This window comes from Myodes glareolus, chromosome 21 (genome assembly GCF_982192425.1).
Source record: "Myodes glareolus chromosome 21, mMyoGla1.1, whole genome shotgun sequence".
NCBI classification, from domain to species: domain Eukaryota; kingdom Metazoa; phylum Chordata; class Mammalia; order Rodentia; family Cricetidae; genus Myodes; species Myodes glareolus.
Window position 1 is genome coordinate 46,485,147 of NC_142046.1, and position 26,712 is coordinate 46,511,858.

The 26,712-nt window shown below is 41.2% G+C and overlaps 1 protein-coding gene across 3 annotated transcripts in view; it reads right to left on the reverse strand.

The window, feature by feature from the left end:
* Grb14 (growth factor receptor bound protein 14) overlaps positions 1-26,712 on the reverse strand; it is a 109,155-nt gene that overhangs the window by 15,132 nt on the left and 67,311 nt on the right. For 2 of the 3 annotated variants that reach the window (XM_085681039.2, XM_048425699.3), the window contains 6 exons: positions 25,365-25,521; positions 10,811-10,932; positions 8,881-8,955; positions 6,301-6,438; positions 3,266-3,376; positions 2,944-3,039 (listed from right to left, as the gene is read on the reverse strand). In XM_085681039.2, coding sequence (XP_085537165.2) covers positions 2,944-3,039; positions 3,266-3,376; positions 6,301-6,438; positions 8,881-8,955; positions 10,811-10,932; positions 25,365-25,521 — 699 coding nt within the window. The remainder of the gene's footprint in view (positions 1-2,943; positions 3,040-3,265; positions 3,377-6,300; positions 6,439-8,880; positions 8,956-10,810; positions 10,933-25,364; positions 25,522-26,712) is intronic. The other variant, XM_085681040.2, reaches the window with a different exon arrangement.

Below are 26,712 nucleotides of genomic sequence, written 5' to 3' on the forward strand. Positions count from 1 at the left end.
TGAATTCTAGAACAACAGCTGTAGAGCCTCTGAGGGACCAAACTAGGCCTTGTGCATGAGGGAGATAGTTGTATATCTTGGTCTATCTGAGGGGCCTCTAGAAGTTGGACCAGGATCTAACCCTGGTGCATGAGCTAGCTTGTTGGAGCACATTTCCTAGGTAATATGCCACTAAGCCTTAATGCAGAGGGATGGGGCTTGGTCCACCCTCAACTTAATGGACCAGGCTTTCTTGACTCCTCATGGGAGCCCTTACCTTTTGGGAAGAGTGGATGGGCGGTGAGTTGGGGGAGCAGGGAGAAGGTAAGGAAGTATGGGAGGAGGGATGGGAGGAAGAACTGTGATTGGAATGTAAAATGAAATTTTAAAAAATTCATTTAAAAACGTATCTGGTTGCTTTCCCCTTGAATTTTTCACTGTGCTAAAGGAAAAAAAAAACTAATGAGATGGCCAACTTTACTGATATAATTATTTCGGCACACTCTCCAAACGCTGCCATTGCATGGACCTCTAAGAAGCCTCTGGTAGGTTCTAGCACCTGCATTCTAGCACCAGCCTTCAACACAGCAATCATCACTGGCAAGCAGCTCTTGCCGTGTCTGAGCCAGCAATGCTGTGCAGCAGAAAGACTGTAGATAAGAAGGTGTAGTCCAGGCATGGAATGTAAGGGCATCAGCTTTGAGAAGCAAAATACACCATCAACTGCAGGTGAAGATCATCATTGCTAGTCTGTTCCACTTTGAAGAATGACCAACATGGGGAGAAGTCCAACGACCAGACACAGGACAACTACCTCTTTGGCGTGGGAAACCTTAACCAGGTTTCAACCTCACATCCTAACGCCAGAGTGTAGCTTGGACCTCCCTCCATGGCTGAGAGTCTTCCTTAAAAGCTGGCTGCAGATCTCCTGTAGACCAGCCTGGGTCGCCTACTTTCACTCCCTGAGCCTGCCTAGGCCAGCTCCCTGTGCCTTCTGTTGCCTCCACGGGGCAAGTGTGGGCTGATGACACACTTGTCTGCCAGCACAGTACTTAGAAACCTCTGCCTTGACAATCCCATACATTAAATTGTTTCCTGAAGTAATAAAAAAACGAGAGGGTGAGGGGGGTCATGACCGATATGGAGACTAAATAGAAAACAGAATCGAGGAACCAAATCTTAGCCACAGGATGAATTCCATAACAGCTTCTTTTTACTAAAATATTTCCCTAAAGTAATTCCCACAAAGCAAATAAATTTGGTAATTAGGAAAAAAATGTCAAAGAGGAGAATTACTGTTCTCAAGATTTTGATTTTAACATGAATATAAACCCATTCTCATTTAAAGTCCTCCATGCTGACTCCCTTTATCCAATTATTTCTCAACTTCTAAAAAAGAATTTTTTTAATTTAAAGTTTGAATGACATTAATGGGACCTAATGAAATTTAACTCCAAGTCAACAATAACTTCACAAAGAAAAGTAGAGGAGCTTAATTCCTGGACACATTCATTTCAGAGAACAGATAGTAACCTCAAACCAACACTTTCACAAGAAACATGCTGCTTGGCCACCTTTTATTTGTCAGCATTGAAAAGCCGGCTACCTACTAATAAGACAGTTTTCTTCAAAGATGTATTGTCCCTGATCCTGCCAGTGCCTCTGTGCTGTTGGGGGTCTTTAGAAAGCATTTAACTCTGGCCGAGGGGTAGGGCATGGGTCACCTCAACATTTGCCTGTCCCATGGAGGGGCAGATAGGCACCAAACTAAGCTAGAGTGAAGCTGGCAGAGTTCTAATTGACAGGAACGGAAAGAGCTGACACTTAGCCAGGATACAGCACAATACGGAGCAACGAGCCTCTGTTCCAAGCCTCAGACTTGGCATAATTTTTTATATAGAGTATTTTTCATAAAGTATTTAGAGTACTTTAGAGTATATATAGAGTGTTTTTAGAGTATATATAGAGTATTTTTCATAAAGCAAAAGGATGTCTCCTATGCTGCTTTTGTGTATGTGTATGCTTCTGTGTATGTGCGTGTGTGTGTGCATGCACATGGGCGTGTGTGTGGTTTTGTATGTAGATGAGTGTACATATGTGGGCATGCATGTTTTTGGAAGCCAGGGAGGGGTTCATGTCTCATGTCTTCCTCAATCATTTTTCATTTTATTCTTTGAGATATCATCTCACTTTGAACCCAATGCTCGTTAGACTGACTAGAACAGCCAGTCAGCCTGCCCCAGAGGCTCTTGTGTCTCTGAGTCTCTTGTGTTTCTTAGGATAACAAACACACCACCCATCAAAACATAAAAAGAACACAAATGTCCATCAGTGGATAAACAAATGCCAGTATGGAAGAGTACATACATCATTTCATTCCCAGGATCCATTCAAAAGAACAGCTCGGATCAATGGCTACCAGGGCCTGGGAGAATCTATTTATTGAGACCACTATCTGCTTCTGAGCCTAATAAAAGCTATGGTTGCACAACATGCTGAATGTGTCCAACATAACTGCTTCATAATAAGGTGATGACAAATTTGAACTCAATAAAAACATTGAAAGCTATAAAATCAGACTTTCCCTTCACCTAGCATGACACCCGATCCCTATGGAGCCAGGGCCATTCTACAAACACAGACTAAGTTGTATGTAGGAGACACATCGTCCAGTTACCCAGGCTACCCAGATAAAGCTCACAACAGTAAAGACAAGTCGTTTCTGGAAACAGAACACTTATTTCACACACCAAAGGCACAGGGGTTAGGGCCGCGCTCTCTGCTCTATGGCCATCTCTCAAGAGTGATCACATGATCACGTGACTATGTCTCTTCCTTCTCCACCAGTCACACAGACTAGCACCGCCTCTTCCCACGCAGAAAGAGAGGTGTCTTAGAGAGGTGTCTTCCAACAGGACGCGCCTCAGAGCACTGACTAGGCACCCGACCCTCCGGAGAGATTACCTTAAGCAATCTAATGGCGGTCACCCAGCACATCCTGCTCTGTTCTTCCTCCGCACAGAGCATTTTCAGGTCCCGGGGCCCTCCTGCTTTGTTAGGCTAGAAGGCCACAGCACATGGTTTATTGTTAATGCAAATCTTGAAGGTAACACCTGTTGAAATAAAAGTCACTAAAATTCTCCTAGTCATAAGAGAACTCTGTCTTTTTAAAAAAAAAAAAAAGAAAGAAAGAAAGAAAAAGAAAAGAAAGAAACCAAAAGACGCCCAAGCTTACCTAAAAAACTGAGGCTTGCTTTAACCATCTACCAAAACATTAAACCTGTACCTTAAAGCAGAATCCATAGGCAGTCGGAGCTCCGTGCTTTTTTTTGCCTGCCAGTGACATGTAAACATTACTAGTGCTGAATTCGCTGAAGAACTGCAAATGTCGTGGTTCCTTTAAGAAACATACATGTGAATGTTGAAATAGATGTGTAGTTTCACAATATCTTCTGTACTTTTCCTATTACACGATTTATAACTTGGCCAAGAGAAAGTCACCTCAAATAATATGCCAGTGCAACGTCATATAAACAAAAGGAAGGGAGTTGCCACTTCCTTAAATAACCAGGAGCTGCAAACAATTTCATTTAAATTGACAAATGGCAATTTGTTCTATTAGCAGACAAATTCCCATTTTAAGTTTCCTAGTCTCCTTAATCGTTAACCATTGTATCAAGCTAACAGAGAAAAGAGAAAACCTCGCAGGCTTTTAAAAGTGTTTCCTGAATCTCGGAGGTTCTACTACAGGAGGAAACTTGGCTTCTTGAGAAGAAAATGGGGAAAGAAAAAGAAAACCTCTGCTTCTTGCAGACAGAACCATCCCTCACATCCATGTGCTGTCTGGCAGCGGGCTGTGGCCATCTTGTTCCACAAAAGGAAAAGGAGTCTGCACAGACGAGCTGAGGGAAATTACCTGGGATGGAATGTGTCTGACTGTCAGGGCAAGGGGAAATCGTGAGCGGCTATTTCTCCTCTGGAAAATCCGAGAGATTTGAGCTGGCCATGGGAAATCACTAGGTCACATCATCCCGCGATAGGTTAATAACTTGGAGAAGTGCTTAATTCTGAGGTGGACTCAATAATCAAAACTGGCCGGAATGCGTTTGTTCTCCAGAACCTTGCTACTAGTGGCGTGGTCACTGAACCCCAGAACCTGTTCCACCTGGGAGCTTGTTAGAAATGTAAAATTCCAGGGCCCATGTGGGGCCCGCTGAATCAGTATCTGCATTTTAACAAGATCCCAGGTGGTCGTGTATGCACAGTGTTTAGCAACAGCGCGCGCACAAACACCAAATACATTTAGCAGTGTGAACTGGAATACATTTCATTGTCATTTCCCAGTAAGCTATCCCAGCTCAAAAGATGTCATTGTGTATCACTATTCCTAAGCATTTGGATCTAAAAAGTGTACTTCTTCGGAGAATAAAGCAGAAATTTTTAATTGTTTATTTATTTATTTTGGCTTTTAAAACGGTCTCTCTATGTAGTCCTGGTTATTCTGGAACTCACTATATAGTCCAGGCTGGCCTTGAACTTACTAAGATCCTCTCAAAGTTTTAGAATTAAAGGCATGTACCACCATACCGGGACTGAAAATATTTTTTGGAAGAAAACCTTTATTACTGAATAATATCTTTGTACACTGTGAAGATGTACAAATTGAATTGAATTGATTTAACAAAAAGCTGAATGACCAAATAGTTAGACAGGATTTCCAGGCACAGAGGATGCTGTAACAAGATTGTAGGAGATGCCAGAGATGCAGAAGAAGCAACATTGGCTTTACAAAGTAAGGGTAACCAAGTCACATAAAAGATTGTAGATTAAAAGACATGGCTTAATTTAAACTAAAAGAACTAGTTAGAAACAAGCCTAAGCTATCAGCCAACTATCATAATTCATAATAAGTCTTCATTTGGTTGTCTGGGTTCTGGCAGGTGGGACAGAAAAGACTTGCTATAAATCTTCTTTAATAAAAAATAAACTAAAATGAGGAATTGAAATAGAAAGGTTTTCTTACTGTTGTGATACTTTGGAATATATATATATATATATATATATATTATCATTGACAGAACCTAATTTGATAATAAAATACATATTAAGAGGCTATGTAGATTCAGTTCTCAAAATATATTGGTATGCTTATGTAAGGAAAAGGAAGGAAAGACGGTACTTAGGGCTTTCACTAACATGTAATTCACAGCCATATCGCCAAGTCTTATGATAATGATTAGTAAGTCCCATGCAATCTTCCTTGGAAGTGAAAGTATTCAAACAAGACACCCCCACAAGAAAAATAAGGAACGAAAATGAGAAACATTCTCTTTACTAGGTAGACATGCCATGTAGCACATCAGATAACATAAATATTAAGGTCTACAAAACTGAAGTTCTCTTATTTTCATAGATTGTTTTAAGTTGGTGAATTCAGAATTTTCTTCATAAGTAAATTACATTATCGGGTGTGTGTGTGTGTGTGTGTGTGTGTGTGTGTGTGTGTGCTTATGGAGTGGAGGTTTCAAAGGAAAACTTGTGGGAGTCAGTTCTCTCCTTCCAACATGTGAGTTCAAACAACCTTGAACTCAGTTTGCTAGGTTTAGCAGTGAATGCCTTTACTCACTGAGCTATTATTGCCTGCCTCATATGTAGATTAGAAGAATATTATGATGTCAATTGACAACCAACATTTAAAGTATTATTACCCCAAGTCTTATAATAGGTATTTTGGGGTTTTTTTTGCCTGCTTCTGGAGACCAGTTGTATAAACTGACGTAGGGGCTGGAGAGATGCCTCAGTGGTTGAGAGTATTTACCGCTCTTGTAGAAGGCCTGGGTTCATTCCCAGCTCCTAAGTGACAGCACACAACTGCCTCTAACTCCAGTTTCAGGCTCTTCTTCTGACCACCCCAGGGTCCTGCGTGCATGTGGTGCACAGACATACACTCAGGCACACAGCACAATGCGCGTATAAAAAAAATGAATATTTTTTTTGAAAAGAAAAACTGAAAATTCTATTAGGTTTCGAAATCGGAAACCTCCGATGAGTAAGAAGAAGCAGAAAATTGGTTTGTAGTGGAAGGAAATGATGCCTTTGATATGGGAATAAGAGCAACCAGGCTCCATAAATGCTACAGAACAGATAAAATCAGTATAAAGTAAGTTCAAAGACTTTTAATAAGTATTATAGCAGATGACTAGGATTCAGATAAATTTCCAACTCTGGATATCAACTAAGAAAGAAATTGCCATAACGAAGTCAGACTTGATATCGTAGAGCTAATAGATAGCTCAGAACATACCCCAGACACTGGCTTACCTTTGATGTACCTTTAGTAGAAAAATATAAACCAGATCTTCTCAGGAAAAAGTAAACTTTTTTCCAAGACTTCTTTCCTTGTTCTTTTGCATGTAGAAAGCCATGGATTTCGGGATATGTGTTTGAACTTAAAAACATCTGGAAAACACATTAGATGCATTCATAATCTTATGGGGACAATGATGCCAATAGTCTTTTACCTGTCAGACTCGAGCACACAAAATTAAACTGCATCAATAGTGCTTCTTCGGTACAGAGATTACAATGCATGCTTGGTAGAACTCTATCAATAACCTGGCCCAAGTTCCACATTAAGGGCCTTCAATAAATATATGGTCCAAGTAATCAATAAATGGATAAAAACCCAAATCACAAATTATTTGAATTTCTATAAAAAAAGTCTGGGGAATTATGTCCTGATACTTTTATCTTATCTACCCATAGATTCCCAAGCAACTATTTTGCCTATAAAAGATATTGTGCAATGCAGTATACTGTAGGACCACTATCCTAACTTCACTTTTTACTCAGACAGCTGAGACAAACCTAGTGAGGATAGAGCATGCAATCTCTCTTTGTCTTCTGCCATTTTAGGTGGGCAAGGCAAGGTAGGGTTTTAAAGAGAATTTAACAGCATCTTCTAGCCCACATTCTCGTCCACAACACAATCTTCACATTGAATCATGGAGAGGTGGCATCTGTTTTTCACCCTCCGAATCTTCATCAACCTGTCACCCTTAGATTTTGTTTGGGGTAACACTCCAATTCTAGGCAAAGGGCAGGTTTGATGGCTTCCATGAATTGATTCATTGAAACCAGCTGTCAGAAAAAAAAAAAAAAAGGTGGGTGACCTGAGACCCCCATGAGCAAGAAGTCTAATGAAAGTGGGAATGAGACACCATGGGGAGAGACAGAGTGAAAAGTCGGCTTTGAAGGGGATGCTCCGCCTCTAGCCACTGAGCCAAACAGCTGCAGAACTGAGCCAGCCAGCAAACTCTTACCCAGCTCATGACTGGTAAAATGTGAGCAGGTACTCTAAGCCATTCAGATTTGGACCAGTTTGTTACAAAGCAGTAATTAGTTGAGGCCGTGGGCATGTGAGGCTGGGGAAAAGGCAAAGAAGAGCCGTGAGTGGCTATGCTGTGTCCTTATTAAGACAGTGAAAATGCATTAGCGACTCCTAAACGGAAACAGAAATCCCTATGAGTACACAGAGGCAAAAATGGGAAAATTTAAAATAGCAGAAATCATTAACTGAAATGGCGTAATATACCCTAAAGGCCTGGAATACATTCAGGGAAATGCTGATAGGAGATATTTACATTTTTAAGTAAATCACTAAAATTTTTTGATGCAATGAGCCATTAATTAATTGATATGCAAAACAGGCAAGTAGGTTTTTTAGTTTGAGTGCTTTCCAAGTTATTAAACCAAACCAATTAAATTTTTAAAGAAGAGTCAGAGGGGTCACGCTAGAAAGAGAAGAAACCTTTTAAAAAGTAGAAACATTGCCTCAGTGGAGAAGAGAGGTCAGGGCATGCGCTGGACTATCTGATTCTAAAGCCTGTGATTTTCCTTTTTATTATAATTTAACATTAAGGCAAAAGAATCATGGGAGAGGACAATTTAGGATACGAGGTGGAAGAAAAACTCATTCCCACCACCACATCACACAAATCAGTGAAGAATCCACAGGCAAAGCTTTGGGGTTCCCCGCTACTACTCCAAGGGGTGATTCCATGAGACCCTGCAGTATGGAAGCTGTTTGTAGAAAAAAAAAATAATCGAACAAATATTTATCGAATATCCTTAAGGGTAAAAATAAAACACCCCTATTTAGAAATTCTCAGGAAAGAAACGTGTGCTAAATGCCCCTGCCTAATATATCAAAAGGCAGGCTATAAACACTGGACCAGAGACCATTACCATTAATTGAATTTGTGAAAACCCAGGTTTGGCTTAAACAGCACTAATGAACCTGTGAAAAACAACCTTGGCTGCCAGATCTCTTCATCTCTTGGAAATAACATTGCCCAAACAGTTGACTGTAAAGACAATGTCTGAGTAAATAACCATTCCAAGCCACAGACAGGGTGACAGAAATGAGCCCAGTGGTCAGAAGGTCAACTTTCTGGAGATGCTAAGGATGTTTTAGGATTGATGCATGAGTCTCCCCCACAGCACTGCAAGTGCTGGCTTATGGAATGAATACATTGCACCCCCTTTCTTTTCGACTCATTTAGCTGCTGTGAATTTTCTCTCAAATACCAGTCGAATGTCTGCAGCTTACTAAGAAGATGCACATTTTTCAACAGATGCACATTTTTAAATATAAACTACACACAAGTTTTCTTACACAGAAAACATTTTTTAATTTTGAAAATCTTTACCGTCAGGATGGGCAGTGCTAATTTATTATTTAGCAAATGATTTATTCGGGCTTCTTTTTCCTTTTTATCTTCAGGGGAAAATATGAATCTTGCAGGCTACAACATTTCAAAATCTGGCAAAAATTTAGGAAGCTAGGAAAGCAAGGTTTCCATTTTGGTGTTCTTACATATTTGAAGGAAAACATTTTACCTGCAGCATTTGTGTAGGGGATCTTTCGCCATTGGTCTCCGTTGCAAAAGACACCATGTGCTCTGGAAAGAAATACTGACCAAAGATAGAAGTTAAATCAGTCCCAACCCTCTGCCAGGAATGATGCCACGGTGGCAAAATGTCTTAAAACCAGCATGTCTAAAATTCCCACAAAATGATTTGAAAAATGCCATTTCTGAACCTAAAGAAATAGCTTCTTAAAGAACCCAGGTGGCATTGTGTCTCCAGATCAGCTGACACCCCAATCACATTAATGGAGAAATCCTAGCCCTTGAGTTTATATTGAATTTGTTCTAATCTCTTCCTCCAGTTCCGCAATCACCCTACCAGATACTGGAAGGTCTGACCCATTTCACAAAGTCAAGACGTAAGGGGCAAAGGCTGTGTCAAAAGTCATAGGCCAGAACACAAAACAGCCAGGACTCACCTGGAAAGCTAAAAGGCCACTCATTTCTTCCCACTGTTTCTCCCAACTAGTTTAATCATAAAATTCACCCCAGGAAGTTGTTTAAAATAGAAAGTCCCAGCTCTTCATTCTTGACTTTTCTGATTCAGTAGATTTGGACAGGTCTCGAAGTCTGTGTTTTTAATAAGTCGTGGGGCTCCCCGAGGTAAATTTCATGATAGGAAAAGTTTGGAAACATATATTCTACTCTATTTACTTCAAGAGAGAGTTAGTCAACGGCTATCTACTAATACCATGGTGGGAAACTTCTGCGCTGTTGGGGCTGACCTGTGTGTTAGAGATGGTTAACGCCCAGCTTTCTACCCTCACCCCATAGCTACTTTCCTACTCACCCGTGCTGTGCGAATTTTAAAAAAAAAAAGCTCCTATAGATTGTCACATTACCCCCAAGTTAAGAACCACTACTCAGATCTAGAAAAATGAGTGTCAAGCTTTATTTAAATAAAAATAAATAAAATGAAAATTGTACTCTAAGCCATATTTCCTTCAATATAACCTTTAAATGAGTGCCTTAATAAAGACTCCCCACAAGAAAATACTTTTCCTTCGAATCTAATTCCATTTTATCGTTATTAGAACTCTCGTTTGCTTTGTCAAAGATCAACCCATTATGTTTCTATTAATAAGTTACAATAAAAGAGAACATAAGGTCTTCCAGGGTTTGGAAATATTCTATTATGGTGTGTATCATATATTTTTCATAAAGGATTGTTTCAATCCAATTATCCAAAACTTAGTATAAAAATACACCAGAGCTGCAGAGACAAAAACAATTTAAAATAATGAGTCCAGAGGCGATTCTGACTTCTCTGAATCCGCAGACTTCATTAGGATGACAAGCATTTACTTTCTTTTAAAGAGAACTGTAATGAACACAGTGTTTACTAGGTAATGTGCTGTTCTTTATCTCATTTCTACTTAGTTCAGAAGTTACTACGCTGAAAATGAAGTAATTTAAAGAAAGAGATATATCAGTCTTAAATATCTGGTAAAGCTACAGTGTTTATAACAATCGCTGATTTAATTTAGAGAATGCCTTACTTCCCATAATTCTATGAAATGTTCTAAACTGTAATGTTCTGGAAGACACTTGGGGACCTATAACAATTCATTTTTCTTTTAAAGCAAATACAGAATTTCTTTGGCTTTGTGTTTTAAAAGGCAGGAGGGATAGGCCACAGAAAGTATCTAACATTGGCTTTCCCAGTAGTTTGCAATTAAATAACCAAATTCACTTCCATTCAGATTTTGTCAAAAATGCTGCAGCATTTTATCTATGAATGAACATGACCAAGCATCACGTGAGCTCACCATGGCTGGGATAAGAAACCAGAGCACAAATCCAAAGTAACCAGCTCTGTCTTACTCCGAATAACGCTCTCCTGCACATAAAGTTTAACTGACTCATTTAATTCTGTCACTGTTAATGGAGAGTTCACTCACCATTGGGTTCTTAAAAAATTCATATTTGGCATAATTTTTCCTAAGATACAGCTTATTGTCTTCTTCCATCCCCCAGTGAGACAGCACTTCAACCACCAACTCATGGTCTTCTATTGTTCTTTCTGTAAGAATGTTTCAATGAGTAGATTGGCAGACCCGGAAACAGCTCAGCAGACAAACATGAAGATGCGCCCAGCTACATCAGCACACAAACATATAGAGTAAATGATGACGCACCCACAATGCATTATTAAACAGCAAGTTTTGTCTAAGTGCTTAAATATCCACACAGGCAAGATTTCTTTTCATCTGAATTATTATATTAACTTTTATGCCAACACAGTCACCTTAAAAGAAAATTACATAAAATATCACAAATGCCATCTCTGCTAATTCTCAGTCTCCTTCTATTGCTATGTAAATTGCAGTATAAGTTTGATGACAAATCTGTCCTAAGACATGAAAGCTATTCTTTCTTTAACTCATCCTGGTGCCAAAATTAAAATATTTGCTCCAGGTTTGAACAATTCACCTCATTAAGAGATGAAGAATTTTGACAGGTTCCCTGTGCATTTTAAGACTCATAATCTAGGTAGCTGAAAAAATTAAAACAGTTGCCTTAAAGGGAAATTTCCACTCATGTGAAGACAATTTTTTTGTGAAGCTCAATTCCTTGTGGCACTTTAGACTCTCAAAACTAATTCAAGGAAAATAGATCCTGTCTTAACAAAGAAGATAATTAACTAAGAAGGAAGGTATTTAGTAGAAAAAGAAAAAAATATTAAATGAACCAAGCAGTGGTAACTTTAAAAAAGTCAAACATAACCAGCCTAACATCTATTGTAATGTAAACTGTGAAGGTATCTGTATTTGTATTATTCATAACAGCCCCAAACTGGAGACTACCTATATACCCATATATGGAGACATGAAAATGGTTTTTTAAGAGCACACAACAACTATATTCTACAATAATGCCAAGAAGAAATCTCATAAGTGAAAGAAGACGTATATTGCATGAGTCCTTTCACATAAGGTTTGGCGTGAGGAAAATTCATCCATGTAGCCAGGAGTAATGGAGATGGAAGCTGAGTGGGGAGTGCATGAAGCAACGGAGTGAGGTCACAATTCTGCTCATTCCTGTAGATGTTACTCGGGAACATGTTGTGTATGAAAAGTCACGAAGCTGCTCCCATGGGTTGAACTCACCTTTCTTGGTGCAGCTCATTCTCCCACAAAAAAAGTCAGGAAAATTTAATTATGAAATTCCTGATACGGAAGAGAAAGCCTAGAATAGCTAAAAAGGGAATATGAGCTCCTCTGTTCTTTGAATGTTCCTAGGACCTCTTTGAAAAGAAGCAGAGTCTCAGACGTTCAACACTCAGACATGATCTGGGCCACACTATAGGAACCCTTGTAAGCAAATACACGTAAGCAGAAGCCTGTTCTCTAAAAGGAATTCGTCTCAGTGTATATGGATGAGATGCTATAACTGCTCCTGGGCAAGGCAAATTCTTTGTTTCCGTCTCACTGGCTTGTTCCTTTCATTGCTTCCCTTTCTGGCTTTGGCTTTATTCCTTCCTTTCTTCTCTAAATCAAGTGGCTCTTTTTGACACATTCATAGAGTTCCCCAAAGTGAGATCTCTGCCTAAAAGTGTCCTTCCCACTGCTGAGATTCTCCACCTCCTCAAAAAAAAAAAAATTGCCGACAGCCAAGGTCCACACCATCATTTTTTTTTAAAACAGTAGATCAGAATCATCACTAGGTACCACTCCCAATTTCACATCTGGCTCTAAGTCCCGCAGAAATGAAAGTTAAACTTCCAGAAGATATTTGTGCCTAAAGAAGGCAAAAACAATACCATGCCCATGGAGGACACAATTAACGAGACAGAAAATAGATATAGAGCCGGGCGGTGGTGACACAAGCCTTAATACCAGTTCTCGGAAGGCAGAGGCAGGTGGATCTCTGTGAGTTTGAGGCCAACCTGGTCTATAAGAGCTAGTTCCAAGACTGACTCCAAAGCTACAGAGAAACATTGACTTGATAAAACAAAAAAAAAAAAAGAAAAAAGAAAAAGAAAATAGATATAGATAAATGGACATAAAATAGAAAATAAATAAACAAGATAGAAAATCAACCTTAAAATCCATAGATATAGATAAATAGATATAAAATATATAACAAATAAACAAGATAGGAAATCAATCTTAAAAGAAATGAAGGTATGATGTACACTAAACATGATAAACCCTAAAGACTCTGTACTAAATGAAATCAGGCAGAAACAAAAACACTGCCAGGCGGTGGTGGCACACACCTTTAATCTCAGCACTCAGGAGGCAGAGGCAGGCGGATCTCTGTGAGTTCAAGGCCAGCCAGGTCTAGAAGAGCTGGTTCCTGGACAGGCTCCAAAGCTACAGAGAAACCCTGTCTCAAAAAACAACAAAAAAAAGACAAACACGCCATAAAAACCCCTATAAAGGTACCGAAAATGCTCCAATGTAAAGTGACAGAGAAACGAATGGGAGTTTCCAGAGCTGGCAGGAAGGAGAAATAGAGCATTACTGCTTAACTAGAAAAGCGTTTCAGTGTGGGAAGAGCGCATCCTGCAGGCAGGTGCCAGGTCTACAGAGCTTATGTGGCATATACGCCCACTGACCTGCACAGTCACATTGGCTAAGATGCTAAATTTTATTTATGCTATTCTACCACAATTTAATAGTGTGCTTCACTACCTTTACAATTATCTTCCTTTCAAACCTAGAAGTACTTGTTCTTCTTAAAATCTTATTTTCGTGAATGTTAATACCATCTCATTTTGCCATATTCTCTCAAAGAAACGTCAAACTTAAAATCCCTTCAGCACGTTTTTCTGCCTCCCACTCTGTATCCCTTCTTCCTACTATTCCCAGCTGGCCGTTGTGCTCTCTCCACATCCCTCTCAGAAACAACAAACCACCACAGCCCATTCCCGATGCCACCATGCCAATGGGCCGCCATATTTCCTCACAGAATCTCGTTGCTAGTCCCCAAACCTCCAGTTACTCTCTGTATCTCAGATGCACTGGAATCACAGCAGTCAACCCTCAACCACCGCCCATGAGAATCCTGCCAAAATATACTTATCCATTTCTACTTCTCATGACATGAAACTGTAAGACCTGGCAATGACCCCTTATCCATCCATCTATCCATTCGAATTGTCACCAAAGGCCTGCAAGGGTCCGACGCTCCTCTTAGGACCTGGAAGGTTTGAAATGGACAAAACCAGAAAAGAAGGACTGCCCTGGTGAAGCCCCTTATAGAAAAGCACAGACAATAAATAGAATGTGAGCCCTTTAATGATGGCAATAAACTGACAGGAAAGGATGGCACAGGGAAGACGGAATGTGCTGAGAGCAAGGCAAAGGGTTCATTTCCAGGGGCTTTATGGAGAAGGGCCTGTGGGGAGGGTGAGCTTCCAGCAAAGATGCCAAGACAAAGGCCAGAGCCAAGCACACACTGAGGAGTAAGAAGGCAGCGTCCGGGGTGAGGGTGAGGCTGCGATGTTTGATGCACAGCATGGCAGTGGGCATAAGTAATGTTGAGTGAGTGACAGGACAGAATCAGAAGAAGAGATTCTAGAGGCGTAGAGAGAGGGGTGTTGAACTCCACCCTCCAGGGTAAGGACTGATGGGAGTCAGTATAATGAACAGAGGAACAACGTGAAATAACAGGTTTGGACTGTTAGAGCTGCATCATACTCGCCGTGGAGTGTAGAGCAGATTTTTAACAGTTCCAAGGACTGAAAACATGAAGTCCACTTAGGAAGTTGATTGGAGTTAACCCGGGCAGGCTAGATTCGATGGTAGAGATTAGATTGACATAGTAGCTGTGGGCTTTGTAAAAGGTGGGAAGAATCTGGGTGCATCTGAAGGTCTAAGCCGTGGGAATGGAGGAGAGGCTCCAAATGTGTGCGTAAAAAGGCCAAGTGGTGGAAGACACTGCGGGTCTCGGTCTAAGCTTGGAAGGACTGCAATTAGTACGAAAGAACTGGGAAGACTGAGACCAAGCTAGTGAGGCCAAGAGATCAATGGACTACAGCGCAGAGTGCCATTTTAGCAGAACCTGAGCACTAACTTCTGTTTATCTTCCCACAAATCTAGCTCATGCTTCGAAGCTAAAATGGGTACACATGCTGCACACGGAGCTGCACCCATATTCTTTGCAGCCACCGAGAGAAGAAATAATGATAGCTGTTTCCTGGCTTTAGTTACCTGTGTTTCTTTGTACAGTTGCCTGTCTCTAACAATAAGGAAGGAGTTTATGCCCCGCCCTGAAGGTATACCAACACAGAGACAAAGAAGCCACAGACAGCCATTTTCTTGGTGGTTAAACTTCAAGGTATATTTCATCAATCTTGGGCAGATAAAATTGCTTGGGAAGAATCATGTCTAGCATGGTCCTCTGCTGCCTCAGACAGGGACCCAACCTTTTCTGAAAAGGGAGTTACAGGTAAGGGAATAATGAAGGGGAGAGAGAGTCAGGTCAGACCCTGGGTCATGAAGGAACCAAGGACTCTCTCTGCTCCCCTTCAGGAAGAGAAGGACTTTCAGGGTGCCATGGTCCCTATAAGCTGTAATGTGAGGAGTGGCTAAAACCATAGACTTAATTTTTTTAATCCTTAAGAACTCATGCATCAAACAGAAGCAGATGTTGGTGGCAATGCCAACCTCACAGCATGCCAGGATGAGTGTTATGTCCCCAGAAGGAAGATGGGAGAACTGAAAATTGAAAGAAAGAAAGAAAGAAAGAAAGAAAGAAAGAAAGAAAGAAAGAAAGAAAGAAAGAAGGAAGGAAGGAAGGAAGGAAGGAAGGAAGGAAGGAAGGAAGGAAAGAAAGAAAGAAAGAAAGAAAGAAAGAAAGAAAGAAAGAAAGAAAGGAAAAGAAAGAAACAAAGAAGAAAGACCCTAAGTTTGAAAGGCCTGTGCTGTCCATAAAGGAAGAATGAGAGAAGCAGAAGCTTCCGGAACACGGAGAAGACAGTGACACAAGGATAAGACAAATATCTTGGCTGAGAACGATGTGTCCCACCAGAATGCTGGGAAGGTAAAAGGGGTCTCAATGGTCGAATATAAACATTTCAAACCAAAGGCAGCTTACCACAGAACTTGAATTATTGACCCCAACAGAACAATCTGGACTCCGAGCAAATACCATGAGGTTAAATTCTCTGTTTTTCTGATAGCAGGAGAAGCAGAGTCCAAAATTCATTCCAGTTACAGAAAGAGATTGCATCTCTGCGTGGCTCAGTGTGTGAGCATGTCACTGATACATTTCATTTGCATAATGCCCTAAATAGGTTGAATTATGTCCCTAAAGATACTGGAGCCTAACTCCTGGAATCTGTAAATGCTATCCTACAAAGGGCAAGCCTTTGCAGACATCCAACAGCAAACATATGGAATTGAGGAATAGTTAGTCTCTCAATCTGTCCTTAGGCATCCTTCAAAACACAGACAGAAAGGGATTTGAAATAGACAGCAAAGGGAATTGGAAATCAAATCAGAGATGAAGTGATGTGGCAACAAGCCAAGGAACATCAGCAGTACCGGGCACCTAGGAAGGGAGACACTCAGGCTCCCTTCAGAGCCCTCCAACGGAACATGACCCTCCAGAATTGTGACAATAAACTTCTCCAGTTCATAGTTCACCAAGTTTGTGCTAATCTGTTAGGGTATCCTTATGAAATTATTATGATAACCTAGTGGGCAACTTATGTTTCGGCTTTAAAGCTAGCCAAGCTGTCTAGGTTGACTGAGCCCTTGCACCTGACCCAAACTGATGGCCTTTCTCCTGCAAGACCCTGCGTCAGCCTACGTGGAAGCTCCCGCTGATGCTTACACGGTCACCTCAGTGAGTCCTAATTCTATAACCAGGAAAAGTATAAGTCACTCTCCTATTTTCTATTGCTTTAATGATCTATTTCTTCCGATTTTGGAAAGTGTCCATATTTGCTACTCTATCGAAAATCAACAATCATGTTCTGAACGTAAGGAAAATAAAAGCAGCAGCTGGATTTCAAATTATCTAATCTTAACCTTCCATAAAAGTAATTTAGGTCATTTGAGTTTAGGAGGAATTCAAAATTAATTATAAAAATGGGTTAGAAAAATCAAGCTGTGTTTGTACAGTCACAATGAATAAGAAACTAAAAAAAAACAGTGTGGTGTGTGTGGTTACCAAGTAGAATACAGTCTGGTGCTTTGTTGACATCACACACACACACACACACACACACACACACACACACACACACACACTTCACAGCCAGATCTGGAAAGGGAAGATAAGCAATGGAGTACTTCAGAAAATTCCACAGATCTGCGGTACTGAATGTTTGAAAAATGCAAACAGTAAGGTCAGAAGAATATCCTCACAATATTAAGGAGAAACATGCTTTCAAAAGGCTATCAAATCCTAGGCTCTATTTAAGAAAGCAAAATACATCTGCTCTACCCATTTAAAGCAATGCTCTGTCTCTCCTCTATGGATAATTCAGATAATATATAAAGCCAGTAAAAGTCCACAGGGCTGAACGCAGCTATGCTTTCTGCCTCATCTACAAGTCTGACAACAAATTTAAAGTTTTCTTCCCACGGAATGTGGCTTTGAAACACTACATCATATTCGATATTCTTTACGCATTCATCATCAGCATCTCGATTGGGAGGCACATTTGCATTCCATCCTCCAGCTGATTCCATTCCTCGAGGAGCCACAGCTACAGAGATCTAAATAACCCTGGCCAGGACAGCTGATGACCAACTGAGCACAGCTTGTCGCTACTTGTCTTATTTTAGCATTCATAGGCATAGCGTTCAACAGGAAGAGACACAATGCTGGGGCAGATCTTTCTGAGAAGAAGACAAGTAATGTGTAGAGGGAGTGAAAAGCTGCAGGACACCAGTGTGAAAGCCTAGGCACCTCCATAAACCACGCCACCAAGACTGATAACAAAGAGAAAACAGCAGCTCACTTGGCACCTCATGAATTTTCCTCTTAACTGTCCTCCTTTAACTCTACTTTAAAAACAAGCAAATTTTAGCCAGTTAAGTAATCCTTCTTTCTCAGTTCCCTATATTTTTAATACAAAAAAAAATAATTCTCTGAAACATAGCTCACTGATACTGTCTTCAAAACAAGAGTAAACTCCAGCCTATGAATTGCCACTCAAGAACGAACCATAGGTGCCATTTGTGTAAATCCATCTCCATTATTTTAAAGACTTTGTTTGCTTATTTGTCTGTTTGTTTTAACTTCATAAAATCGGCCTAGCTACTCTGTTCAATGTTACTAAAACTTCTCAGCTGCAACCTCAGTTCGAATTATGAAATGATCCCCACTGGTTCATGCGTGGAACAGCCAGTGGTGTTATTCCGGGAGACTCTGAGGGTGTTAGCAGGTGGGAAACCAGTCCTTGGGGTCCTCCTGCCTCTGGTCCCTTTGTTCTCCACATGCTCCTGTAACCCTGATGGTCTGCTTATTACAGCACGGAAATACAGGAGCAGTGACCATGAATGGACGCCCCCAGAACTGAGAACCAAGATAAAAGGCCTCCTGCTTGAGGTAGTTTACTTGGGAACTTGATCAGAGTCACACAAAAACAATCAATATGGACACATTTTTTAAAAAAAAAAAATCTTATTCACGAAGGTCATATTGCCTGCCCTTAGATGCCTAAGGAAGAACTAAGCCTCTTTCAAATAAGCTTTCTGAAGTTTCTTTTCAGACATCAGAAAGTGAATTGCAGTCATCAAACATCACTCATACATAAGTAAAGAATGCCAGGAAGGCCTCCTTAAATTACTTCAAAACAACGAGTAAGAATGAGAAACGGGAAGAAAAGCTTCGAGGAGTTTTAAATGATGCTTACAACAACAGCAACAAACAATGAAAACTGCATATTGTTTTAAATTTTATTTTTGCTTCTAAGGTATTTGCAGGGTCTTGCCGTTAGAAAAAAAAAATGTTACCACATAATTCTGTTTTCTGCTTAATTTTCAAGAACTTTTTCTTTGAGAGAAAACAAAGAAAAGAAAAGTTTCCTCTGAAAGTGTTGATTTAAGTTCAAAGTCTTTTAAGAAACTTCAATCCGCTGAGAATGGGAGTGTTCACCTGTGACCTTCTGCCTGGATTCGTTCCCTGAATCCACTAAAAGCACCGCATTGGGCTCAAATAGAAGGCAAAGCCTTGCTCTTCTCATCGCTTGATAAGAGGAGAAACAAAGTGGCTTTTTCTTCTAATGCACCCAGAAAACAGTTCTTCCTACACCATTGTTATAGAAAACTCCAGGCGACAAATAAATGTCCCTTGTATTTCCCAGAGCTGGGTTAAAGCCACCTATATTTTGCCAATCTTATTTCCAGATCAAAATGAACAGCCTCTGACCAAGCAAAACAAAACCTGAACACGAGAAGCACAGAATAAACCAGAGCTCAATTTCTAAAGAGTTCCTTAGCCTGAGAATGCCACTTAACACCACCAAGAGCTCCCAGACAACTGCCAATCAGATTAAGGCCCCAAGAAAAGTCACAGGGAAGTGATGGTGTGTGTGGTTACCAAGTAGAATACAGTCTGGTGCTTTGACCTTGAAAGCTTACAGAATGTTAAATTCGTTTTCCAGCAAATCAAAATAACCTACGCATTACCTCAGGTCTGTGTCTTTAACTCACAGAAAGACATCTTTTCCTACAAAGGCTTCTGTCTATGCTTGCTCCAGTCCACTGGGAAAGCATGCGGAGCTGATGTGTTCATAAGCAGCCTCCATAGACCACATGTCACCAGGCACATCCTTGAGAGATGGACTAAATATCCATCTGAGCATGTCAACTCTATTGTGGGTTTTCCAAGCCTCTCTCTTCATCAGACTTCATAAGATAATACGTCTAATGAGTGGATATAAATACCTTACAATTCAGAAAAAGTGGACTCAAAACACATTTACTTGTCCAAGAGGAATGGACCTCCAGCTGGGCATGTGGAAAAAGCAGTTGTGACAACCTGCCTCCTCTCAGACACAGAGGATGACTATACCACACAAGACTGAGTGTACGGTGGCAATGAGCTTGTCTCGCTTTCCCTCCTTGTTTGTGACACCAGGGGAGCTGCCGTCAGTCTGGTCAACTGCTAAAGAAAATATTCACACTTACCTTGTTGGCATGTGTATTCTGTGAGAAAACGCTAAAGGCACTAAAAATAACAGTCCAGATGCCCAAGCAGGTAGCCAGAAAAAAGTCAGTACTTAGGATCCTAATAGCGTGACGAGGAAATCAAGCGGCAACCAGGGCAGCATGCCCACGAGTCCCAGGTGGAGGAGGGAGGCATGAGACACAGGCTGAGCACACGAGGTGAAGGCAGGCAATCCCGGTCCTACAAATGACTGTGAGTAAAACTACAAGACTCAGGCTCTCGCCCAGATGGTGGTACCCAAGGGGTAGAGGGCCAGCTATGAGGCTACCATAATGCCTGAGGGGAAAAACAGTGGGATCTCAGGCAGTTGTGAGGATCTGCCAAAGAACTAGGAGGCAGTTTTACTTATAGACAATTCCTACTCCTTGCTGGTAAAATATTTTCTGGCTTGGGTACTGTGTGTGCCACCAAGATACCGCATCTGAGAGCACGAGAGGTCAGGCCACATGGTTCTCTGTACAGAACACGTCCTAAGGGCTCCGCTGAGGTTCCTGATGGTGACAAGGGTGGTCACAACTCTAAAATCTGCTAAGTTGTACGCAGCACAGAAAGGGTCACTCCATACTGACTCCAGACAACAGGAAAAAAAAAAAAACACGCCAAATCTCTTCTGTTTGAAACAAAAGGAAAAAAGAACCTGCAGTTGCAGCTTCGGAGCAGGTAGCAGCAAGCTCCCGGCAACTTGCAACTCCTCTTGGCTTTGAGAGATAGTGTGGCCAGGGCTGCGCGTGTAAAACCGGTTTCATTAAAAGCCTCCGGTCATTCATTCTGCTTATTAAAGCCACTCCACGGTAATATTCACAATGGAAATCTCCGCTGCTCTAGCAATGATACTAAAACACAATTAATCCCTCTTCCTGAAGAGTGTAGGTTTGTGCTCGAGGTGTAGTGTTAATTGCCACTGCCTTGTACCACAGCTTCAATTAGGAATCCAAATGGGAGCAAGACAAACATGGATCCCATTAAGTTTCAGAGGAGTTGGAACTGAAGCCACACCCAACACACACACACACACACACACACACACACACGAGAGAGAGAGAGAGAGAGAGAGAGAGAGAGAGAGAGAGAGAACAGCTCCACTTATTGCTTATTGTGACAGCAACCGGCTTCATCTGGGGAACTATAGTGACATCCAGTGGCTGTCACGGGAAGTACAGAGCCGTGTCTATGGAAGTGTATTGCCACAGAGACGTTTTAATCTTCATGTCTGTAAAACTGCATTATCAGAACCATTGAACAATTCAAAGACTTAAAACGGAGTGAGGACATTTATTTTCTCTCAATTATTTAGTCACTTAAAATTCTCAGCAGTGCATATTTTGGGAACAGGGTATTGAGGCCAAGGGCCCTTAGGCGGTACGAGCGCTTCCCAGCAACAGGCAGTGTTCCTCTTTCTTTGTGGTGTGACTCCTGTGTCACCAGCATCAGCTCCTGCCCTCCTTCTCCCTGTATGTGGTGGGTCTTTCTGTACCTGTGTCCTGCCAAGAATAGAATAGAGAGAGGGCCCACACTCATCCCAACCAATAAGCGACTGCAGAGACCGAGACCTGGTGCCTGCCCCAGAACAGGGCATAGACAATGGTAACGGACAGACAAAAGGTGATGAAATGATAGGCTACCCTGTGTCCAGACAAAAGCCCAAACCCCTTTACACTCAGTGGTTCCAAACTCTGTCTTTTAATTTTTTAGCTGATAAAAAAAAAAAAAAGACCCACCTGTGAGCTGGCACCAGAATGAAGCACTGATATTGGGTTCAAAGTTGTAAGGCACAGAACTATTTATGAATAGCTGCCAGGGAGTTCAAGAGAGACAATCACAGGAGTGGGGATTTCCTGATTTACAAGAGAAGGGAAGGGCCTAAAAATCCCACAGGCACAGACCAGGGGACTAAAATAAAGGAGTTTATGCAAGAGAATGCAAATAAAGGCCACACTAAAACAACAGACTGGCTTACTTGTGGAAGCAGACACCTGTAATCCCAGGCTCTTGATGGCGCTGAAGTAGGATGATGGCTAATTTGAGGTGAGGCTGGGTTAAATGGGTGAGAATAGTGGTGTGGAGAGAAATATCTAGAATCTCAAAGTGCTAATGGAAGTCATCTCCATGTTGCAAAATTACTTATATTGGAATCAAGGTCTTATTTCCCAATTATTTAGAGGGAGCTGATTATTCTTGTGTTCAGAATATTTTTCAGAATGGAGAATGCACACTCTTGGTACAAACTTCTCTAGTGGGCACTAGGCCCCAGTTTCTTCAAAAGAACCACAGAATATTTTGGTATAATTCTAGTGATATTTCATCTGTATTTTAATATATAAAGGTTGCCTGAAGATCAGAGAGTAAAAGAGCCCCACTGGTCAGCCTTACAGACCAGATAGGGGTGACACACATTTTTAATCCCAGTAGCCACACTAGTTTGCCATAGAAACCAGGCTGTAGTGGTGCACGCCTTTAATCCCAGCCCTAGAGAAGAATGTAATATGAGAGAAGCCAGCTCTCAGACACAGTCTCATTCCGAGACTCCTGGAGGCAGGATCACCATTTCGAATTGAGAGTGGCTGGCTGTTTTACTTTTCTGACCTTCAGGTTGAACCCCAATATCTGTCTCTGGGTTTTTATTAATTGTGCCACCTATAATGATACGTATTACCTCTTTCATTTTACAATTGTTTCAAGGAACTAACACAAACATGGTGCTCCAACTCTGTAAGATGCATAGAATACCGATAAGGAATTCCAAAGGAAACGGAACCAAGACAGACCTGCCTGTATCTGATGCTGAGGAAGACCACAGACCACAGCCCCTAGAGTGCTTCAGCCTTCTCACCTACAGTTCAGTCAATTAGTACTCAGGTAACACTAGTGCTCGCAACTACTTTGAATATGTAACCTGGGAACAAGGCCAAAATCAAATCAACACAATGAAAGAAATGTCTTCCCCACAGCCTTTGGCCTAAGACTGATGAATCTGGAGGAAGACGGTCCTGCTCTTTGACCTCGGCTCAGTTCCATCTAGAAAACAGATGAAGTCACAAAGAAACACACTATAGCAATACCTAAAAGTTTAAATTCAGTGTGGAACTCACAGGCGTTTCCAAGGTTGCATTTAAAATGTTTGCATTTCAAAGTGCATCTCACAAACTGTGGTGACTATAATACAAAATGTTTCCTAAGTCCCCTAAGATAGAAATAAAAAAGATAAAAGTATAGAATGTAGCACTTATATGTTGTACTAATTAAGAGCTGAAGAGATAATGAAATTGTCTGGTATACGGCAAGAATCTACTGAAAGTTAGCATCGGGCGTCTTGGGAATTGTCAAGAGCAGAAGTTAAACTCATCCTAAGTGGACCTTCCCTGTCTGGTGAGGAATGAAATGTCACAGGCCAGTCTAGTCCAGCTTCACAATCCAGATGTCCTCAGAAGACTCGACGTGTTCCACACTCAATTGTCACAAGCAGTAAACCATGATGCAGTCAAGCGGCTGATTGTTCCCAGAAAGGCTTCACGCATAGTCTCCTTCTCCCTTTGAAGTTCAGACATATTCCACAACTGTCTTCAACAAGAGAAAGTCTACCAACACATTCTAAGCAGGTAAACAGTACCAAAACCACTTTCAGAAGTGTGGGGCTGGGGTGGGGGGTGTGCATGTGCGTGCGTGCATGCGTGCCTGCCTGCCTGCCTGCCTGTCTGTCTATATGTGCCAAGGTGTTGTATAGCAATCTCTTACGCAAGTAACCACATCTGACTTTCAAAGTGGTTGCTTGAATCAAAGTCAGAGCCTCACGTTTGTACCCCAAATACTTTACTAACAGAGACATCTCCCAACAAAGCACGTCTACCAAATAATTTCATTGTCATCATCATATTTTTTAGAACAAATGAAACAAAGGTCAAAAATTATACAATCATTCTAGAAGTGAATGACTGTCATGGGTGAGTATAAAAAGTCCTCTACAGTTCTTTAAATAAATCACTTGGCTGTCAATAGTAAGCTATAAGAAATTATTTTGATGATTGCTTAGTAACATTTATATGATAAAAAGAGAAGCAATGTGCGTGGCACATTGAATGCCTTTCCTCAGATATAAACATAAGACTTTGCAGGTGTGATTAAGTAAGGAATCTGAAAAGATCATGCTGCTGTAGATGAATTGGGAGGCCCTAAACATGTCTGGGAAAATAACAGGGGCCTTGATAGCGACAGAGGAGAGGTAGGTTCTCAGACCAGAGGCTGATCAGAGTGATGTGTCTTTGAGCCAAGGAATGCTGGCCGCTAAGAGAAACTGAAAAGAAGGAGAAGAAAGGGCTGGGAGAGATGGCTCAGAGGTTAAGAGCACTGACTGCTCTTCCAGAGGTCCTGATTTCAATTCCCAGCAACCACATGGTGGCTCACAGCCATCTATAATGAGATCTGGCGCCCTCTTCTGGCGTGCAGGCATACATGGAAGGAATGTTGTATACATAATAAATAAATAAATCTTTTTTAAAAAAAAGAAGGAGAAGAAAGGCAAAAATTCTGTATTAGAGCCTATCCAAGCCTTGACTTCAGCCGAAGGCATTGACTTCACACCTCCAGGAGTGTGAGGACAGTAAACTGCCTTGTTTTAAGCAAACGAGTTCATGGTAACTTGTTACAGCAACCATGTGAAAGCAGCACACAGCTGAACGCATGAAACAGCGTACCATGACTCACCCCTTCCTTTCTCATCTACTTAAAGACAAAAGCAGGCTTGCCCACCTAAGCACCTACAAGAACAGGAAAGTAGAGAATAAAATTACTGCCAAACCCTGTTCTCACTCTGGAAGGCAATAAATTGTTCATATTTCATGAAAAGAAGACCCTAAAACTCTCTGCACAATCCACAACCCAGGGAAGTATCCCATTAAATATTTTGGAAAAGATAGTATTTTTAAGTGTTGATTACATTTTTAAGTCTAGAGCGTGTACTTCCAACCAACATGCAAGCAACCAAACAAAATCTTTTTCTAACTTCTTGAGGGATTTCCCTGCATTATTATGAGATTTGACGGTGAAATTTAACTTCGTGTTTTGGTTCCACTATTGATGTAGCTCCATCATGATTTAACTAGGCAGGGTGACAAGTTTACAACATTTCTATCTTTGTTCCTATTCTGTGCTTTTTTTTTTTTTTTTTTTTTTTTTTTTTTTTGTCCACCGTCCATGGCTCCAAATGAAAGAGAAGGACTACTTAACACATAGTTATCTATTTTTGTCTACAGGAAGAAAATTTTTGCCATCTGGTGGTTGTGTATCCAGAAGGGACACTATTAGACAGTGATCTTATATCCTTACCTACACCTGTGTGAGCCAGGTGCTCAAAAAGGGTCCAGCTGTTGTCATCCACATAGTGGTTCTTCAGGATCAACAGCTGGCAAACATCTCGGGCGGTGATGTCGCTGGGCACTTCTAACGCCCGGCTGGTCTCATCCTCGCTGTAGACTTTAATCACCTGTGTTTGTGAGAAACAAGAGAAAGAGGTCAAGAAACCCTGCTTAGTGTCTCAGTTACTTTTCTATGACAAAACCCCTGAGAAAAGAAACTGAAAGAATGATGGGTTGATTTTTGGTTCACAGACATAAGAAATTTGTGCCATCTTGGTGGGTTGTCATGGTGACCCAAGCTTGAAGCGCCTGGTCATGCGGCATCTGCAGTCAGGAAGCAGAGAGAGATGAATGTTCATGCCCAGCTCACTTCCTTTTGGGTACGAAATCCAAGGCCCAGCCCATGTAATGGTGCCGCTCACATTTACATGAATCTTACCATGCCAATGATCACAACCCGAATAATTCTTCAAACACACCAAAGCTTCTGTTTCCATGGTGATTCTTTACATCTCAGATATTCAGCATGAGGTTGGCTTAACTAATAAGACGGTTACCATGGAAGCAAACGAATGTGTCAATCATTCCCCAGTTGTCCACACTCTGCTTAACGCGAGAGAGCTGAGATCACCTGCTCTGCCCCACCCCACATGACACCAGTTCACAGTCCTCCCAGTCCACAGTCCTGCCAGTCCACAATCCTCCCAGTCCACAGTCCTCATGGTGGACTTTACCAGCAGAAGACTTTCTCTTCCCTGGCATCTGCTGATTTGCATATTGGAGCTATACCTCCCCACCCTTGAACCCAGTGCCAATTGCCTTGTCTTGTATAGCTATAGATTTGATATTTTTTTCTTCAGTACTTCCACAAGTAAATGATATTATAAAATAGTGTCCTGTGTCTGCGATTTCCCTTAACAAACCATCCTCCGGGTTAAGACATGAGGCAAATAGAATTATTTTTTTTTCTTTTGAGAGAAAATCTTACTATATAGCCTGGGCTAGCCTCAAACTATTTAACTCAGGCTAGCCTGAAATTATCAGCGGTCCTTCTGCCTCAGACTTTTAAATGCTGAGATAATAGGCAAAAGTTACTATGCTCGACTCAGGATCTCCTCCTTCTTCTAAAAGGTCTGTTATGATCGCATATACACATAAACACTACAGCTTCTATATACATCTTTCTATACTGTGGCATCATTAATAACTTTACAGTGAGCATGAAGCTACAAATCCCTATAACAGATAGCAATTTCAGTTCCTTTGAGTGCCTACACATGAGCACCGGGTCACATGGTAGTTCTCTGTTGAATTTCCTT